Below are 21,417 nucleotides of genomic sequence, written 5' to 3' on the forward strand. Positions count from 1 at the left end.
TTGTGATTTTTTGTGAACTGCATTGAATGTTAAGAGCTGCTTGATAGGCTACCATGTTGGAGGACTGACTATTCCTGACAGAGTTTTGTATTGGGTTGGACGGCTATATGCAATTAAAGACAGCACCAATCACACCATTTCATTTATAATAGTACATTCATGTTAAAGTCTGATGCAATCTCCAATTTCTGTGTTTGATTTTAGTTATCTCTATGTACTTCCAAAGCATTAGGAGGTGAGATGTCTAATATAGAATAAATTACCTTTGTGGAAAACATGACCATTAGAGAAGTTAAGGAAGGCAACATCAAAGCCACAATCCCTTTGCTAAACTAATCATTGACAATGAGTGTTAGTCCTGGATTTTCAGTTACTCTGGACCACCTCTAAAGCCATTTGACTCCATCTGTGTCAAATCCCAGAAACTTAAATCATTTTCACAAAATTGGCATTAATCAGCCTTGGAGAGATGGCTCAGAGGTTAAGACCACTGGCTGTTTTTCCAACAGTTCTGAGTTCAGTTCCCAGCAACCACATGGTGGCTCACAACTATTTACAATGAGATCTGGTGTCCTCTTCTCTGGCATTCAGGCATACATGCAAGCAGAATACTGTATAAATAAATAAACAAATAAGTAAATAAATCTTTTAAAAAGCCAAGCAAGATTATTTTTTTGTGTGTAAAATTTAAAAGAGATGAAAAATGAGCATCTGTTGGTTAGATAGCTAAGTCTGAAATAGTCGTGTGAGCTTCATTTATGCCTCAGGATTTCCTCCCATAAATACAAAGCAGTTGTGTCTTTGGGAAGCAAACAGGTCACCATGGAGAATTTTCCTAGTATTCAATTGATGTCATTTAGGATTGATATGAAAATGACTGCACAAATCCATTACTGATTATTGGGTTAGATTTATGTCAGGTGGGAAGATCCACCATAAATTCTACTGAGATCATTGCCCCATTCCATGGGTTGGGGTCCCAAACTGAAGAAAAAGGGAAAGAGGAGCAGAGTAGCAAACACTCCTTTCTTCCTGCTTCCTTATATCAGATGCCATGAGAACAGATGCTTTGAACTCCTGCCACCATTTCTTTCACAGCACGATGGCCTACGCTCTTGAGTTATGAGCCAACATAAAGTATTATTCTTGTTAGTATTTTTGTAGCAGAATTAAGGGAAATAACTAATAATGTTTACAATGTACCAAAAGGTGAAACAGTGGAAACTTGATGTCAGATATCAAGCAAAAGCATTTACTGGAGAAGGTGTGAAGTAGGGTGTATTTTATTGCATAGACAAAAGGAAATGTTTTACTAACATATCTGTGATGAAAGGCCAGCCTGTGGAGTTGAAGGACTTTGATCACTTTATAGTATATTTTTCCTACCACATTTAAGCTGAAGCCTCTATAAGAAATGCAGATGGGAAGACACAGAAGATCTTGAGATCATTCTGTGTTTCCGTCAGGAAAACTGTAACTGGCTAGGGCAGGACCCACAACCCTTTGCTTAGTTTTCGTCTTGGTCATACAAAAAATGAAGGCTGTGTTGCCATAGACAGAACTGAATCACAACTTGACTCAGATTTTTGCAGTCTCTTGTTTCTCTGAGATCCAAGAATAGTAATTCTGCTTCTTTCCTCAGGAAAATGGAGTCAGGCATCTCACAGTGTAATACCAGGTTCACTGGACCCACGGCGGGCACAGGCTTGGTAGCCAGGGAGGCGGTAGAGGATGCGCTGCCACACTTCGACCAAGGCTACGAGGCGCCTGCTGTGCGGGAAGCAGCTGCAGCCCTGGTGAAGGAGGAAACGCGCAGATACCGACCTACCAAGAACTACCTGAGGTACCTGACAGCTCCGGACTACTCTGCCTTTGAAACTGACGTAATGAGAAATGAATTTGAAAGACTGGCCACTGGACAGCCGATTGAATTCCTCGGCATGAAACGATATGAACTTCCAGCCCCCTCCTTGGGTCAAAAAAATGACATTACTGCCTGGCAAGAGTGTGTGAACAACTCTATGGCCCAGCTGGAGCATCAGGCAGTCCGAATTGAGCATCCGGAACTGATGTCATAGCATGGCTGTAATGCCTGGAAAGTATATAACGAAAATCTCGTTTATATGATTGACCACGCATAGAAAGGTCTTCAGAAGTTACGGAAACATATTCAAGACTTAAACTGGCAGCGAAAAAAACATTCAGCTCACAGCTGGATCTAAATTGAGAGAGTTGGAGTCAAATTGGGTGTCCCTGGTGAGTAAGAACGATGAGATTGAACGGACGATTGTACAGCTGGAGAATGAAATCTATCAAATCAAGCAGCAGCACAGGGAGACAAACAAGGAAAACATCTGCCAAGACTTCTGAAAGGAAAAGGAAGTGGTCTCCACAAGACCTCAGCATGAGGACTTTCTCAGAGCAACTGTTGGTTAAGGGTAGAGTCCGTGGACTGTGGACACTGTTGTATTGCTTCCGTGTGTGTCTTAGAAAAATAACGATTTTCAACATGTTGTTATTTTTATAGCTATGAAAAAAAAAACACAGCAGAATACCATAATCTCTAATTCTGCCCTATTCCTTAGTTAAATGGTTTAAAACCATATTTTTTCCAAATAGATTTACATAGGCAAACTTCATAATTACCTACCTTAGGCTTAACTTTAAAACCATAAACAAAAGACTAGATAAAATTTATTCTTATAACTAATTGCAGTCATTAGCCTAACTTCAAATATCTTTCTGAACTAAAATCAAAGCAAAACTTTCAATCGGATACAATACATAGAAGGGCAAGAAGCTGTAATAGCCAGAAGCTGGAAACAACCCAGATGCCCCTCAGTGGAGGAATGCATACAGAAATTGTAGTACATCTACACAATGGAAAATTACTGAGCAATAAAAAAACAAGGAAATCATGAAATTTGCAGATAAATAGTGGGAGTAGGAAAAGATCATCCTGAAAGGTATCCCAGAAGCAGAAAGATGCACATGGTTTATACTCACTCATTTAGACATATACTATAGGATAAATCTACTAAAATCTGTACACCTAAAGAAACCAATCAAGAGGGAGGACTCTTGCTAAAATGCTCAATCCCTATCCAGAAAGACAAAGAGGATGGATATCAGAAGAAGGAGAAAAGAGGGAACAAGTCAGGAGCCTGATGAAGGACCTCTGAAAGGCTCTGCCCTGCAGACTATCAAAACAGATGCTGAGACTTATGGCCAACCTTTGGGCAGAGTGCAGGGAATGTTATGAAAGAAGTGGGAAACAGTAAGATCTGGAGAGAACAGAAACACCACAAGGAGAGCAACAGAACCAAAAAATCTGAGCACAGGGGTCTTTCCTGAGACTGATATTCCAACCAAGGACCAGGCATGGAGATAACCTAGGACCCCTGCACAGATGTAGCACATGGCAGTTCAGTGTCCAAGTGTGTTTCATAGTAATAGGAACAGGGACTGTCTCTGACATGAACTGATTGGCCTGCTCTTTGAGGGGGAAGCAGCATTACCAGGCCACAGAGGAAGACAATGCGGCCATTCCTGATGAGACCTCACTGACTAGGATCAGAAGGAAGGAAAAGAAGACCTCCCCTATCACTGGACTTGGGGAGGGGCATGCATGCAGGGGGGGAGAGGAAGGGGTTTGGAAAGAAGGAGAGAGGGAACCACAGGGGGGATACCAAGTGAATAAAGTGTAATTAATAAATAATTTTAAAAAGTGGAGTCCTCTGCCATTTCTCATTAGCTTTGTGGCTTTAGAATTCGAGAAGGAAAATTAAAGAAGGAAGTGTTACATTCAGAATATAGTCCAAATTCAAAAAAAACAGACAAAAAGCTTGAGTTCTTCAACATGAAAACTTGTTTCACTTCTCCTTGGGAGCAACAAATTCTTGATTCTTTCTCAAGTAGGAATACCCCTTCCTATTTTGAGTCCTTCTTTCTTAGATCATAGCTCACAAGCCTAAGTTCTAGATCTGTTTATATATATTCTCACCAACAACCTAAGTAAAATACTCTGTAACTTTAAATACCATCTCCCACTCATTGAACTCTGGTTCAACATTACATATAGGTGGTTGTGACTCCTTAGTGTAAATAAACTTATTTGTCTTTTATCAAAATGTTAATTCCATGAAGTAAGGACATTATTCTTACATTTTTACTGATGTAGAAATATACAATAACCAGCACTTGAAATCTGCCTCATTAGAATGTACTAAAACAAAAACACAGACATGAAAAATATCTGAGAACAAAATCCCCAAGATGCTGGAGTGTAAGAGGCAATTGAAACTATGGAAGACAGAAGTACCAGAGAAAAACATCAAATTACAGAAGTCAGAGGTTAGTCTTGGAGGGGAATCCAGAAAGATCTCACCTGCTCCATCTGCTTGGGCTGCCTTTCAGACCCAGTCACCATAAGCTGTGGCCACAGCTTCTGTCAGGCCTGCCTCTGCCTTTCCTGGGAAGACCTGCAAGTTCCTGTCCACTGCCCCACATGTAGGCATCCATCCCAGCAGAAGGACTTCAGAACCAACATTGTTCTGAAGAAGCTGGTGTCCACTACCAGATAGGACAGTCTCACGAAATAACTGAGGTACCTGAGCTCTGAGGAGAACAAGTGTGTGACCCACAAGGAGGCTAAGAGCATCTTCTGTGAGGAGAACAGGGTCCTCCTCTATCATATGTGTTCTGACTCCCAGGAGCACAAGGGTTACAGACACTGTCAGCCTGAAGCAGCTGCTAATGGGCAAGCAGTAAGTGATGTTTCTGAGAGAACATGACAGCTGGAGAGAGGGAGCTTAGCAGAGCACAGGAAGATGCCTGTCCTGGTGATGACAAAACCACTGTGTTCTGATTGGTGGCAATTTTTGAAGAGCTAAAGGAGAAAGAGTGACTATAAAATGTAACTTCCCTTGGGAAACATGATAAGTGTAAAATCATTTTTGGTCTTATGGTTCACTATGTTCATATCACTGAAAAGTAACATAGTAAACTTATGTCTTAAAAAGTCCATGAACGGAAAATGAATTAGCAAAAGTACATTAGAATTAGCTAGAGAGAAGCATAAGATCCAAATCACTCAGACATTACTCAAGCCTATTACTCAGTTACTTGAGTTAATAGTCATATTGCATTGTTTATGTCTATGTTCTGAAATATAAAATTTGTAGTTACCAATGTCAGAACAAAAAGACATTGTAAGCTCTACTCTTCGTAAACTAATTGTATTTTTTGCCCAAAAGTCAGTACATCATAGTATTTATATTTATTGTTTTTTACAGCTGAAACTTCTGAAGCAAATGGCATCTCTATGGGAAAAAGTGAAGGAAAATCAGAAGAATCTAGAAGCAGAAAAAAGAATGACAACTCAGTGGATGGTGGGTCTGGGACTGATGCTTAAATTAGCCAGAGGCAGATATATTACAACCTTGATGTTCACAGTTTTAGAATGAAGCATGGAATATGATGCTAGGAAATCTGTTTCTGCTGGCACAAAAATACATCTTTTTGTAGAGAACAAATGGCCTGGTTGTGAGGCAGAAAATTTGAGGCTAATGGGTAATCGGCTGATAGTTCACCACAGTGACTGTAGCATGAATTCTAACTACTGCGTGCTGACTTTCATATTTATATTAACATACTAATTATCAATCAAAATTTTTTTCTTCAGGTAGCTCAGGATATCTTTTAGTAGATGAATATGAATACAGAAAAGGATGAATATTTTTGCTTGTGCTATTAATAAATAAGAAATTGATGAAGTCAAAGAATTTCTATTTCTGAAGAGTATGGACAGGAAATCAGTGTGTGCAGCACACTGACAGGATCCTCTAGTCAACTTTCAACATAGAAGGAGTCAGTGGAGAGGATAAAATGCTCTGTAAATGTGATCTAGAATGTACCTTCTCCTTCAGGACTCTTCAGAAAGAAATGATTAAGACAGAGTATAAGAAATTCCATACAGTCCTCTATGGAGAAGAAGAGCAGCATATAGAGTGTATGGACAATGAAGGCCAAACTATGTTAGAGAATCTCAGGAAAAGCGAAGCCTTGATGGTCTGAAAAAGGAATCAACTAATAGAAATGTATCGGGAGCTGATGACAATGTGCCAGCAGCCATATGTGGTGCTGCTCCAGGTGAGCATGGATTAGTGCAGGAAAGGGCTTTGTTATCTGAGGCCCACACTGTGACTGTTACATCTAAGACAGCTGTCTACAGTCCCTGCACTTATTGTCAGTGGGTATTAGGGATAGTCTGGAGACACGATGTTCAGCCATAACCTTAAAAGAGCAAGATTTTGACCCTGTGTCAGTAGATTCCCCATTGAATACCTCATTTTTTTTTTGCTTTTGTAGCTTGCTTCTCTGAAATCCCAAATTCAGTTATTCCTGTTACCAAACATTCATTCTTTTTTGCCTCTACTTGAAAATTATGTACAATTATAAATAAGTTTATAGTTAATGTCTTCTCTTTACAAATATAATTTTGTGTGTTCTTTGGAAGATGAAGCTTTGATGTACGGACTTCTTTGGTGGTGAATTATGGCCTGAAACTCATAGTAATTCTGAGGTCTAAAAACCCCAAATTCTGGAAATATAGGCATGAGGTGTCATTCAGGGGTCAGATCACAGTTTTAAAGTAGTCGTGGTAAAAGCGTTCCTGTGCATTGTAGACAGGCTCAAAGAAAGCCCCATTTGTAGATTGCTGTGGGTTGTAAAATAATGTACAATCACTCTGCATGTTCTTCTCAATTATTGCCCTCGAAGTCTGATTTCATCAAGAATTCTCTTCTGCTCATTTGCTTGGATGGTATTATCTTAAGACATGAAAATAAATTTGAAAGGTCAATAAGTGTGATGATGACTAACATTTCTATGAACTTCATATACAAACATTGTATGTCATTTCTTCAGAAACCTAAACATTCTGTTGTCTTTGCAGGACTTGGAAGACATGTTCAGAAGGTGAGTACAGTCATCAGTGTAAGCCAGGATCCTTGAACTAGGCTATAAAATTGACCAAGTTGCCTTAGCAAACTAAAAATATACTTTAGATAGGAATAATACTCAGTTGCTTGTGTATAATGTTTGAGATTGGTTTCATGTATATGACATCTGTTCTTTACCAGAAAGTGCTTTCCTTTATTTACTACATAATAGAGAAGCAGTGTATGTAAGAGGGCTTGGTGATAATATATCTACTTTTGAAATCATAACACTTGAGGCCCATCAGCAGCATTTTCTGATAGTAGAAGAAATGCCAGGACACATGGACAAACAAATTGGTGGCAGGAAGGGCTCCAAAAAGTATCTAGGCGGAAACTACCCTGTCTCCAGATCTTGGGGTCACTATGATATCAGAAAATGCTTGTGTGAAAGATTTTCACTCAACTGTTCACTTGTACTAATTTGATTTGCTTTCTTTGTGTTTGCGCATGAATGCACGTGCGCCATTGTACACGTGTGGAGGTCAGAGGACAACTTTCAGGAGTCAATCCTTTCCTTCCACCATGGGTTTCAGGGATTGAAATCAAGTTGTCAGGCTTGTGTGGGAAGGGATTTAACTCCTGAGTCACTGTCTGAGTTGGAGTGAACATAAAATAACTATATACACAAGGATGTATATCATGAGCAAATAAAAATAAAACAAATTAATAGGACAAGAGAGAGGGTCTAAATTTCCCTGTTGGATCTAAATGTGAATTATACCCTCACAGGAAAGAGTATCAGAGAAGCCAGGGGATAAAAACAGACAGTTACAACCAGCAAACCACTTTTAATGCATATGTAGCCTTTCCTTGAGTATAAACATGGTGGATTTGTACATATTTATTCACAACATAGCAAAAGGCAGAGACAGATTTACGTTGGTTCGAGGCAAGTGTGGTCTACAGAGTTAGTTCCAGCACAGCTAGCACTATATTAAAAAAAAAGTCTCAAAACCCAAAATATCATGTGTCAAGTTAAAACAAAATTAGCCAGCAAATACATATCGGTGCTTGATACCACTAAGATAGAATCCCACATCTAAATAATATTTTTATAATGCTAAATCCAACTGAGGGTCCTGAGCATTCTTAAAAATGGCTTTAATTCTGAAATTGAATATTACTGCTAATTGATAATTGATAATTATCAAATGATAATTGATAATTCTGAAATGTATACAAAGACTAATAAGGAAACATAGTCAGCCACATTTAATAATATTTTATTGTATAATTGCAAAAAAAAGAGTGAGAGATAACCATACAGAAAGAGATAATTAAACAGCACAGAAGTACTGGATTACAGCTTTCTATGACAATCTGTCGCCAAAACAGAAGAAAGGCCTGACAGGGTAATTGAAGGTGCCAGGAGGGTAACTGTATATGAGGGAACTCTTGGCTACATCCAGGAAACTCACACATCCACCCTCACAATCAAGGAGCACACCAACCCGGCCCACTGGCTTCTCTATATAGTGTTGAGATTCTGGGCAGGTGGTGAGGAGACTGTACTGGTTACCCTGCTTCACACACACAAGGAGAAATACACCCTCAGGTTCAGTCTCTTGGCTGCCATCTTTACAGACTCCTACAGCCCAGTCCAAAGACTCTACTAAATTCAGCTCCCAGTAATATTTCCCAGAGGTGAAGCTCTGTGATCCCCAGGCGGGAAAATAGTGTTGAGATGATTTCACAGATGTCTCCTGATGGTGAGGTCTAAAGATGAATCTTCTCACAACATCAAATGGGGTCTTGTCACGGGCTAAGATTGTAGTTCCAAATGAAATGACCACTGTGGAAAGAGGCAACATTTTAATTAAAATTAGCATTTTAATTTCTCAGATGAGAGAGGTACCTGGAGATTGCCTGAATTATAAAAGAGACATCTAAGGCTAGAGGGTTAAATGTGGCTCAAACACTTCAAAGTCAAGAAATTACACAAGCAACAGAATGGGATCCTGATGAAAACAAGAGGAGGGAGCTTCATCCTACTTCTATCATGTGACTTTTAATTACACCTGGCAAAAGGAAGATGTGTTTATTGATTCAAGGTCTAGAGTGAAGGGTGTCCTCATGGGCTTCCATCAAAACTCATTTCTAAGAGAGGCAATGATAATCATATTATGATTTGCATGTAAACCCTTATGTTTATACTCAAGGAAAGGCTTAATATGCATTAAAAGTGGTTTGCTGGTTGTAATTGTCTGTCTTTATCCCCTGGCTTCTCTGATACTCTTTCCCTATGAGGGTATAATTCACATTTAGATCTAACAGGGAAATTTAGACACTGTCTCATGTCGTATAAATTTGTTTTCTTTTTATTGCTCATGATATACACCCTCGTGTATATAGTTATTTTATGTTTATTTTTTTAGTTTTGTTTGATACAGTCTTGGTATATATTTTTGACTGGCCTGGAACTCACTGTATTAACCAGGCTAGCCTCAAACTCATGGGCAATTCTCATGACTCAACATGATACTGTTGGAATTACAAGTGTATAGCATTACATTTTATGTATTTTTAATCTAAAAAATGCATGTACATTATAAATTCAAATGTTAAAATGTTTAAGGAAAGACAATAGAATATCTCCATCACTGGGTACATTTAACATGAATTAGATTGTCTTCAATTAATTTATCATTCCTTATGTCTCAAGGAACAAATGATACTATATTTTCATCCTGGGTCACATATAACAATATATTCATGTTCATATATATTTTTAAAATGATCATGTGAATAAACAAGATTAGAAATGAGACTTACATTGACATATCTTCCAGTGGAGATTAAAAGAAAATCATGTGTGTTAAGGTTATCTCATTGTTGAAGGAACCTCTGGTCATTTCAGCAGTGCTGACACTCACCTAGGAAGCACTTGCACCTCTCAATCAGTCCAGTGATGCGCAGGGCACTGAGCTTTGGTTTCATCACCTGGGGCATGCAGAGCTGCATTGACTCACTCCTGCAAGGAGAAGAAGACCTTAGTCTGCCTGGTGCTAAAGACACCATCACAGTGATTAGGAGAAATGCTCACTCCAAGTCAGACAGTGACTCAGGAGTTAAATCCCTTCCCACACAAGCCTGACAACTTGAGTTCAATCCCTGAAACCCATGGTGGAAGGAAAGGACTGACTCCTGAAAGTTGTCCTCTGACCTCCACAAGTGTACAATGGCACACATGCATGCACAAACATAAAGAAAACAAATCAGATTAGTACAAGTAAACAGTTGACAGAAAATCTTTCATACAAGCATTTTCTGATATCATAGTGACCCCAAGAACAGGAGACAAGGTAGTTTCCGCCTAGATACATTTTGGAGCCCTTCCTGCTACCAATTTGTTTGTCCATGTATCCTGCCATTTCTTCTACTATCAGAAAATGCTGCTGATGGGCCTCAAGTGTTATGATTTCAAAAGTAGATATATTATCACCAAGCCCTCTTACATACACTGCTTCACTATTATGTAGTAAGTGAAGGCTCTTTCTGGAAAAGAATAGGTGTCATATACATGGAACCAATCTCAAACATCATACACAAGAACTGAGTATTTCTATCTAAAGTATATTTTTAGTTTGCTAAGGCAATTTGATCAATTTTATAGCCTAGTTCAAGGATCCTGGCTTGCACTGATGACTATACTCACCTTCTCAAAATGTCTTCCAAATCCTGCAAAGACAACAAGAATAGCTTAGATTTCTGAAGAAATGAAATACAGTGTTTGTATATGAAGTTCATACAAATATTACTCATCATCACACCTTTCAAATTTATTTTCATGTCTTAAGATAATACCAACCAAGCAAATGAGCAGAAGAGAATTCTTGAAGAAATCAGACTATGAGGGCAATAACTAAGAAGAACATGCATACATAGTGAACTCACATTGCTTTACATTGTCTACAATTGGGACTTTCCTTGAGCCTGTCTATAAAGCATAGGCATGCTTTTACTAAGAATTCTAAGAACATACAAAAATACATTTTGTAAAAAGACATTAACTATAAATTTTCTACATAACTTCATTAACTACATAATTTTCAAGTAGAGACAAAAAAACAACGAATGTTTGGTAACAGCAATAACTGAATCTGGGATTTCAGAGAAGCAAGCCACAAAAGCAAAAAAAATAAGATATTCAATGGGAAATCTACTGACACAGTATCAAAAGCTTGCTCTTTTAAGGTTATGACAGAACATAGTGTCTCCACATTATCTGTGAAAAGGAAATCCACTGACAATAAGTGCAGGGACTGTAGACAGCTGTCTTAGATGTAACAGTCACAGTGTGGTCCTCAGACAACAAAGCCCTTTCATGCACTCCTCCATGCTCACCTGGAGCAGCACCACATATGGCTGCTGGGACATTGTCATCAGCTCCCGATACATTTCTATTAGTTGATTCCTCTTTTGGACCATCAAGGCTTCACTTTTCCAGAGTTTCTCTAAAAGAGCTTGGCCTTCATTTTCCATACACTCTATATGTTGCTTTTCTTCTTCATAGAGGACTGGATGTACTTTCCTATACTCTGTCCTGATCATTTCTTTCCGAAGAGTCACGTAGTCCTAAAGGAAAAGGTACATTCTAGATCACATTTACAGAGCATTTTATCCTCTCCACTGACTCCTTCTATGTTTAAAGTCGATGAGTAGCATCCTGTCAGTGTGCTGCACACACTGATTTTCTGTCCCCACTTTTCATAAATGTGAATTATTTTCTTTCATTCATTTAATAGCACAAACAAACCCATCATTTTCTCTAAGCATTTTCATCAATTTAAGGACATCTGAGCCACCTGAAGAAAAGGTATTCATTGCTAATTCAGACATTCACTCAAAGAAGAACCTCTGCAGGTATTAGTTAATCATCACGGGGCAGTCATAGGATCAAATGCAATGTGATGAACTGTCAGCAGATCACTCATTAAACATTTCTGCCATAGCCAGGCCATGCTTTCTGAGTGCAGCATTGTATATTACACTCAGAATTAGAGGCCTGCAGAAAAGGTCCTCCTAGTATCAACGCCCATGCTTTATTCTCAACTTGTGAATGAGCAGGCTTGCAAGAGAGTTAGTTGCCTCAAGCTGATTTTCAGCTTCAGTCCCATACCCACCAACCACTGTGTTGGCATTCTCTTCTCTGCTTCTAGATTCTCTTGATTTTCTTGGATCTTCTCCCATAAAGATGCCATTTGCTTTAGAAGTTTCTCCTGTAAACAAGAATAAACACATTAATAGTCCTGATTGTCAGACAATAGAAATGAATAGTTACTTCAGAGAAATTTGAAAAATCACCATGTTCTTACTTTCTGACTTTGATAACTATGAGTTTTAGATTTCAGACTGTAGAAATACAAAATAACTCTTTACTCAAGTAACATGATTAGTAAGCCTGACTAAAGTCTGGGTAATTTGGATCTGACTGGGATTTCTAAATGCTTCTCTCCAGCTAATTCCAATGTACTTTTAGTAATTTATCTCCAGTGACATACAACTTTTAAAGATGTGAATTTACTAATTTTCTTCCCACCGACATCAGCATAATGTATTACAAAACTAGAAATTATTTTACACTAATGGATTTCCCAAGGGATGCTTACATTTTATAGTCATCCTTTCTCCATTAGCTGTTTTTAAAATGCCACCATTCAGAATGCAATGGTTTCCTTGTAATCAGGACATGGATCTTCCTGTGCTCTGCTAAGCTCCCTGTCTCCACCTTTAAAGTTCTCTCAGAACCATCACTTACCATTTGCCCCTCAGAAGCTGCTTCAGTGGGACAGTGTCTGTGACCCTTGTGCTCCTGAGATTCAGAGCACAATTGACAGAGAAGGACCCTGTTCTCCTCACAGAAGATCCTCTTTGCCTCCTTGTGGGTCACACACTTGTTCTCCTCAGAGCTCAGGTACTTCATGAGGATATCCTGTCTGGCAATGTTCACCAGCTTCTTCAGAACAAGGTTGGTTCTGAAGTCCTTTTGCTGGGATGGATGCCTACACGTGGGACAGTGGACAGGAACTTGCAGGTCTTCCCAGGAAAGGCAGAGGCAGGCCCGACAGAAGCTGTGGCCACAGCTTGTGGTGACTGGGTCTGTAAGGCAGCCCAAGCAGATGGGGCAGGTGAGCACTTCCTGGAAGGCCTGTGAGATGCCTGACTCCATTTTCCTGAGGAAAGAAGCAGAATTACTATTCTTGGACCCCAGAGAAACAAGAGACTGCACAAAATCTGAGTCAAGTTGTGATTCAAGTCTGTCTATGGCAAAAGAGCCTTCATTTTTTGTATAACCAAGAAGAAAACTAAGCATAAGGTTGTGTTACAGTTTTCCTGGTGGTAACACAGAATGAGCTCATGATCTTCTGTGTCTTCCCATCTGCATTTCTTATAGAGACTTCAGCTTAAATTGGTACCTTGGTTCAAGGCCAAAGACATCTTCGATGCTGTAAAGTGATCAAAGTCCTTCAATTTCACACGCTGGTCTTTCATCACAGACATATGTTAGTAAAACACCTTCTTCTTGTCTATCCAATAAAATGCACCCTACTTCACACCTTCTCCACTAAATGCTTTTGCTTGATATCTGACATCAAGTTTCCACTGTTCCACCTTTTGATACATTGTAAATAGTATTAGTTATTTCTCTTAATTCTGCTACAAAATACTAACAAGAATAATACTTTATGTTGGCTCATAGCTCAAGGTTATTGGCCATGTGCTGTGAAAGAAATGGTAGCAGGAGTTCAAAGCATCTGTTCTCATGGCATCTGATTTAAGGGAGCAGGAAGGAAGGAATGTTTGCTGCTCTGCTCCTCTTTCCCTTTTTCTTCAGTTTGAGACCCCAACCCATGGAATGGGGCAATGATCTCAGTAGAATTTATGGAGAATCTTCCTACCTGACATAAATCTAACCCAATAATCAGTAATGGACTTGTGCAGTCATTTTCATATCAATCCTAAATGACATCAATTGAATACTAGGAAAATTCTCCATGGAAACCTGTTTGCTTCCCAAAGACACAACTCCTGCCTTGAATTTATGGGAGGAAATCCTGAGGCATAAATGAAGCTCACACGACTATTTCAGACTTATCTATCTAACCAACAGATGCTCATTTTTCATCTCTTTTAAATTTTACCCAAAGAAATAATCTTGCTTAGATTGACTCCAATTGTTTATTTTTTTAAAGATTTATTTACTTATTTGTTTGTTCATTTATTCAGTATTCTGCCTGCATGTATGCCTGAATGACAGAAGAGGGCACCAGATCTCATTATAGATGATTGTGAGCCACCATGTGGTTTCTGGGAATTGAACTCAGAACTGTTGGAAAAACAGCCAGTGGTCTTATCCTCTGAGCCATCTCTCCAAGTCTGATTAATGCCAATTTTGTGAAACTAACTTAAGTTTCTGGGATTTGACACAGATGGAGTCAAATGGCTTTAAAGGTGGTCCAGAGTAACTGAAAATCCAGGACTAACACTCATTGTCAATGATTAGTTTAGCAAAGAGATTGTGCCTTCCTTAACTTCTCTAATGGTCATGTTTTCCACAAAGGTAATTTATTCTATATTAGACACCTCACCTCCTAATGCTTTAGAAGTACACAGAGATAACTAAAATCAAACACAGAAATTGAAGATTGCATCAGACTTTAACCTGAATGTACTATTATAAACAGAATGGTGTGATTGGTGCTGTCTTTAATTGTATGTAGCTTTCCAACCCAATACCAATCTCTGTCAGGAATAGTCAGTCCTCCAACATAGTAGACTATCAAGCAGCTCTTAAGATTCAATGCAATTCACATCAAAATCCCAATACAATTCTTTACAGACCTTGAAAAACAATTCTCAACTTCATATAGAAAAAAAACAGGATATCTAAAATAATCCTGTATAATAAAAGAACTTCTGGACCTATCACCATCCCTCATTTCAAGCTGTACTACAGAGCAATAGTAATAAAAATCATATGGTATTGGCATAAAAACAGACAAGTTAATCAATGGAATCTAATCAAAGACCCAGAAATAAACTACACACCTACAGATACCTGACTTTTTACAAAGAATTCAAAACCATACAATAGGGAAAAGAAAGAATCTTCAACAAATCGTGCTGGTCTAACTGGATGTCTGCATGCCCAAGAATGCGAATGCATCCATATTTATCACCCTGCACAAAACTCAAGTCCAGGTAGATCTAAGATCTCAATATAAAACCAGATACACTAAATCTAATCGAAGTTAAAGTGGGAAATGGCCTTGAACTTATTAGAACAGGAGACCACATCCTGAACAGAACAGAACAATATCTCAGGGAATAAGATCAACAATACATAAATGGAGCCTCATGAAAATTGGAAAACTTCTCCAAGGCAGAGGACACGGTCAATAGGACAAAATAGCAGCCTTCAGAGTGGGAAAAGATCTTTACCAACCTTCCATATGACAGAGGACTAATATCCAAAATATATGAAGAACAAGAAATTAAACACCTAAATAAGTAAGTAAATAAATAAATAACCCAATTGAAAATGGGGTACAGCACTACAGAGAGATATCTCAACAGAGGAATATTTAATGGTTGAGAAGCAATTAAAGAAATGTTCTATGTTTCTAGTCATTAGGGAAACGGTCTCGTGGTGTGATTTGTGTTCTGCTGTGTAACCTTCACAGCTGCATGTTTCCTAACATTGGTGCATCTTGGCCAGGATAGGTTCCCTCCAGTGGGCACACTGATTGGGGAGTGCCGGCACCACACCAGGGCTGCTGGAGCCCTATCTTGCTCCAAATCCGCCCGAGATCTCCACTTCCTGGCAATCAGATCGCTAATGAGACATCCAACACTGGCTGGATTTGGTGAGTTTCTCTGTTGGTCAGCATTAACATTTCTCTGGGCAAGGGAAGAGTGACCGGCACCTTCTCACTGCTCTTTGAAGCAGGGGACCCCCCAACCAAGGTCTTCATTGGCCACAGTTGATCTCTATTGCTGGGCCTCCATCTCTATTAGGGCCTCAGTTTCCCCTGGGAGAGCTTCCCCATTAGCACACAGTCTCGTGTCCTCCCTCCCTCCCTCTTTCTCTCTCTCTCTCTCACTCGCTCTTGGCAAGTCCTAGCTAGGCAAACCGTCGTGCTCTCCGTCATGCCTCCTTGCATTTGCGCCCCAGTCCCTGGCCAAAAGCTGATGAGCTATTGCATCAAGTAGCACCTCTCGTTAGAGTGGCACCTTCTTTCAGGACACCTCTAAAAGGTCACTGACTCCCTCGCCTCCCGATGGGGAACACCCAGATGTCCATCCCTCCTGCGTCCCCACTGGGATGTCTTCTGGAGAATTTTAAAACTTTACATATGGAACCTCAGTTAAGGGCTTCTAAACTCATACGCCTCTGTAATAAGACTTGGGCTACATACTCTTTAGGTAAGGGTCCAAATTGGCCTATTAACGGCACGTTAAATCCCAATATTTTACGGGATCTTCTTAATTTCTGCCAGCAATCTGGTAAATGGAAGGAGATACCCTACGTTCAAGCTTTCTCTCTTCTCCGCTCTAAACCTCCTCTCTGCTCTTCCTGTTCTCCTGCCCAACTTCTTCTATCTATAAAGTCTCAACCTCAGGAGTTCTCTACCTTTGACCCTGCAGATGAAGCTCCACCCTGCTGCTCTCAACCTCCAGTTCTTCCGGAATCCTCACAACCTCTGGCACCTTCTCCCTCCCCTTCTACTCCTTCCTCTTCTCCTTCAGTTTCTCCAAAACCCTCGCTCCCTTCTCTGGCAGAAGACTGTCCTAGTCGCCTCACTCTGGCACCCACTTTCAGCCCACCTACAACCCATTCGTGTTCTATAGCAAAGTCCGCTCCCTCTACTCAGCATAAGCCAGCTTCAATCTTTCCCTTGTGGGAAGTAGCAGGTATAGACGGCTTAATTAGGGTGCATGTTCCCTTCTCATTAACTGAACTTTCTCAAGTAGAAAAGAGATCCTATACTTCTAATCCTTCTACTTTCATTAAAGAATTTCAAAATCTCACTCAATCTTATAGTCTCACCTTCCATGATATTTATATGATCCTTACCAATAATCTATTACCTGAGGAACCTGAGTTTGGGAACAGGCTAGAATGCATGCAGATGAGGTTCACCAAACAAATGCTTCACACCCATTCGGGGGGGGGGGGGGGGGCAGGAGGCGGTACCCGACCAGGATCCACAGTGGACTTACAATACTCCAGGAGGCATTTTAGCCAGAGATCAATTCACAACCTACCTTCTGGCTGGTCTCCGAAAGGCAACCCTTAAGCCAGTTAATTATGAAAAGCTCCAGGAGGTCATTCAGGACAGAAAAGAAAATCCATCTCAATTCCTAGAGCACCTTACAAAGGCCCTCTTACAACACACTAATCTAGACCCCGAAAGTACAGAGGGCAGACAACTCCTAATGACCTATTTTTTCTCCCAAAGTTATCAGGGCTAAGCTTAAATCCTTGGAGAAGGGACCTCTGACTCCACAGGCAGAAGTCTGGCCTTTAAGGTGTTCCATAGGAGAGATGAAAAAGCCCACAAACAAAAATACCAAATGCTGGTGGAGGACATCCAACCGGCCTTGGCCACTACCCAGGCTCCCTTGCCTTCTAAGGCACGAGGACCATCGGGTCCCTGTTTCACATGTGGTCAAAACGAGTCATTGGGCCCGGAGTTGTCCCACATGGAAACCACCACGCCCCTGCGCCAAATGTGGTCAAAAGGATCACTGGGCCAGGGTTTGCCCTGACCCCCAAAAGCCACCGGGGCCATGTCCAAAATGCCACCAAGAGGGAAAATTGGGGTGTTGATTGCCACCGTTTCTCCCATGATATAGGCATCACTCCCAGATCGCCCTCTGGCCTATATCTTAGGCCTGGCTATGGACAACTGAAGGTGTCCAGGTTCCCTTGAGCCAACCACTATCATCACTAACAGGGAGCCATGGGTAATGATTATGGTATCAGGGTGGGCCATCTCCTTCCTTGTGGACACTGGAGCCGCACTCAGTCCTAACAAAGTACTGGGGACCAACCTCTCCCTGTAGTTCCTCTATTGTTGGGGTAGGGGGACAACTATGGCAGCCTTGCAGGACTCCACCACTTAACTGTATTTTTAGGGAAGTTCCCTTGACTCATTCCTTTTTAGTAATGCCAACCTGTCCAATTCCCCTAATGGGAAGGGACTTTTTAGCCAAAGTAGGATCCTCTATTTCCTTTATTCCACCCACCCGCTTGACCCCAAGCTCAACAGCATTCTCTCTCCTCCTCCTAGCCACCCTTTCTATCAGTTCTAACACATCGATTCCCTAACCAACCTCTCAAGTGGACCCCCAAGTCTGGGATATCCAAAACTCCTCTGTGGCTAGGCACCATTCCCCTGTAGTCATTCAGCTACAGGACCCCACCCAGTATATTTTTCAGGCTCAATACCCACTTCCTCTTAAGAGCCTTAGGGGACTTAAGCCTATTATCTCTGACCTTCTAAGAAAAAAAAATCCTCTGCCCCACTTGCTCTCCTTTTAACACCCCAATCCTCACTGTTAAAAAGCCCAATGGAACCTATTGCCTGGTTCAAGATCTCCAGCTACTAAACTCTGCAGTCGTTCCTCTCCACCCTGTGGTAGCTAACCCTTCTACCCTACTCTCCCTATCCCCTCAGGCACTTCCCATTTCTCAGTTCTGGATCTCAAGGATGCATTTTTCTCCATTCCTTTAGATACCCAGTCACAAAATATCTTTGCCTTCACCAGGACTGACCCTGACACCCTGGTCTCTACTCAGTTTACCTGGACTGTTTTACCCCAGGGATTCCAGGACAGCCCACACCTTTTTGGCTAAGCACCTAGCCTCTGATCTACTCTCTTTATCTCTCCCTAAATCTAAACTTATACAGTATGTAGATGACCTTCTCCTCTGCAGTCCATCCCTACAAGTTAGCCAAACTAACACTTCTGCTCTTCTAAATTTCCTATCCAGCTGAGGCTATCAGTTCTCAACTTCCAAGGACCAATTATTCACTTCTGAGGTCACTTACCTGGGATTAACAATAACCCCAACCCACAAGGGCATCACCCTAGACAGAAAAGACCTAATACCGTCTCTGGCAGTTCCCTCTATTAAAGAAGAAATCTTATCATTTCTGGGAATGGCCGGTTTCTTACGGTCCTGGGTCCCCTCCTTTCCCTTCTCGCCCACCCCTTATATAAGGCAGCCTTAGGCCCTTTGCATGAACCCCTTCTAAAACCTGTTACTAAGCCCTTTCAGAGGCCCCAACTGGCTCTTCTTGAGGCCCAGCCCTACATCTTCAAGACCTAATGTGTCCCTTCTCCCTCTATGTAACAGAAAAAGAGGAATATGCCCTTGGAGCCCTTGGCCACCAATTGGGATCCTCCTTTGCACCTGTGGCATATCTATCAAAAAAATTAGACCAGGGTTTAGCAGTAAAGCCAGTAATGTATTTCTGCCTAGCTTTCCAGTGTGAACATGGAGATGGGGGCTAAAAATAGATGCTAAGTGTATGAAAAATGGCCAAGCTCCATTGGTGGCTGATAACCAACAGCTATGCCCACAGAAGTGTTAAGAGTTCCAGACCATGGAACACTTAAAGGTTTATAAAGGTTATAAAACAAACAGCTGATGCTCATTCAGTGGGATGCAGTTTTACCTGTTACTCTCAGAATGTTATATTAGATTTGCTGAATATATGTTTCCTTTTGTGTACCAAAAAATTCCTATGAGTTTCAGGATGTGACCTGGATCTGGCATAGCTCAAAAGGATCCCAGGTGAGATTTTCCCTGGCACTTCCCATTTGATAGACAAATTTTAACTTCTGCCTCCAGTCTGAATTTGTCTCAGTATTTTCACCTGTTTGACTCAGTTCCGGGATCAGCTATGGACTGCAAACTGAAATCTGGACTTCCTGGAAACTGACATGATTGCTCCCTGCCTCTTCAAGTGGATCAACTAACCAGATGCTTGGGACTGCCCCATTGCCCAGCCTTTGACTGGCATTTCAGCCTCCCTAGCCCCTGATGCCAACAGTCCAATTGTCAGAACTGAAGAAGCTCCAGAAGATGGAACTTTGCCCAATCCCACCTAGCAGGCTGAAATACTAAGTCAAAAGGGGCTGGCTCCCTGGCATTAGCTATTATCTTGGGCATCAGCTTAGCTGAAATGGAAACTAATATTGCAGCAACTGGGTTAAAAGCCTAGAGAGACACTAGAGAAAAAAGATAATAGTTTTCCTTGGCTAACTACCCCTATATCCACCCTGAAGGGATCCCTACTTATTTTAATTTTTATCCTTGGGACTTGTATTTTAAATTGCTTGATGGCTCTCATGAAAAAATGTTTGGGAGCAATACATTAATGGTACTCAGATCCCATTATAAAAAGGTAAATCTATAGGATACAAGGGGTCATATCTGGAAGACCCAAGATTGGGTCTTCAAATGATCATGGGAAAGGGGGAAATGAGAGACCAAAAGATTAAAAATTAGCAGCTATTATTAAGGCCTGAACTAGGTGGGTGAAGTCCAGTAATGCCCTGAGGGGAAGAACCGCCTTACTGCATTCTTTCCCCACCCACTAGAGATACAGTTACTGGGAAATTGGCTCATCCTCCTAGGGAGGGACACCAGGTCATTAATGGTCTGGAGACCTTCCTATAGCCAATCAATTCAAAATGTAGCATTTTGACCAATAGATGCTTGCCAGGCAGGAATCACCCCTACCTTGAGCATGCTGGGGGGGGGGGTGGACTAGAATCTTTAAATCACCCTGCTAACCTGAGCACAGGGCTCTTGGTTCTCACTGCTTCGGTGGGGGGGGGGGGAGTGAGCCCAAGCTGCAGCTTAAATTTACAATACAAAGAACCTCATGTATTTACAGAGGAGTCTATTTATTCCTGGTCTTTTGGGGATCACAAACTGGGCAGAACAAAAGCAAAGGAACAGCTTGAGGCCTTTAGCTCTTGGGCCTTTCAGAGTCCCATATGGAAATGGATTCTGCCCCTTGTCTCACCTATCCTGATCATCTTTCTGCTATTGCTTTTTGCACCCTGTTTAATTAACTTCCTCTCTACATTCTTCCAACAACAAATGCAAAAAATCTCTAACCAAACCATTAATAAGTTACTCCTACAGGATTATCAACCTCTGCGCACAGAACCAGATGACTATGAGCCCGATGCTGGGGACCAGCTGTACCCCAGAAGGACAACGCTCCTAATTAGCAGGAAGTAGCTTGAAGAGCAAAAGTTATCCCTGTGCCCTTCCACACCATCACCCCTTCCTGCCTCCTCACTTTTACACAAAACAAAAAGGGAGGAATGTTGTTATCACTAAGCAGGCATCTCTACAGCCAGCTCCAAGGGACCTGACAAACCAGTT

At 40.9% G+C, this 21,417-nt stretch overlaps 1 protein-coding gene and 2 pseudogenes across 1 annotated transcript; 2 read left to right on the top strand and 1 right to left on the bottom strand.

Moving 5' to 3' along the window:
- Positions 1-1,646: 1,646 nt before the first annotated feature.
- Positions 1,647-2,370, top strand: LOC129684201 (pre-mRNA-splicing factor SPF27-like; annotated as a pseudogene).
- Positions 2,371-2,404: 34 nt separating this feature from the next.
- On the top strand, positions 2,405-6,982 carry LOC129684199 (tripartite motif-containing protein 43C-like; annotated as a pseudogene).
- Positions 6,983-8,311: 1,329 nt separating this feature from the next.
- Positions 8,312-13,170, bottom strand: LOC129684200 (tripartite motif-containing protein 43-like). The gene is made up of 6 exons (XM_055617276.1): positions 12,760-13,170; positions 12,125-12,220; positions 11,346-11,576; positions 10,657-10,679; positions 9,875-9,972; positions 8,312-8,793 (listed from the first exon to the last, which is right to left on the bottom strand). Exons 1-6 carry the CDS (start codon positions 13,168-13,170, stop codon positions 8,312-8,314), a joined length of 1,341 nt encoding a protein of 446 aa, XP_055473251.1.
- Between the last annotated feature and the right edge of the window lie 8,247 nt (positions 13,171-21,417).

The sequence above is a fragment of the Psammomys obesus genome, unplaced genomic scaffold (assembly GCF_907164565.1).
Source record: "Psammomys obesus unplaced genomic scaffold, mPsaObe1.curated_primary_1811, whole genome shotgun sequence".
Lineage (NCBI taxonomy): Eukaryota > Metazoa > Chordata > Mammalia > Rodentia > Muridae > Psammomys > Psammomys obesus.

Excerpts from the sequence above, each read along its gene's own strand:
- LOC129684200 (XM_055617276.1), bottom strand. The coding sequence starts at position 13,170 with ATGGAGTCAGGCATCTCACAGGCCTTCCAGGAAGTGCTCACCTGCCCC. Across the intron at positions 12,221-12,759 it reads CAGCTTCTGAGGGGCAAATG|GAGAAACTTCTAAAGCAAAT; the intron begins GTAAGTGATGGT and ends TCTTGTTTACAG. Across the intron at positions 10,680-11,345 it reads CATATGTGGTGCTGCTCCAG|GATTTGGAAGACATTTTGAG; the intron begins GTGAGCATGGAG and ends TTGTCTTTGCAG.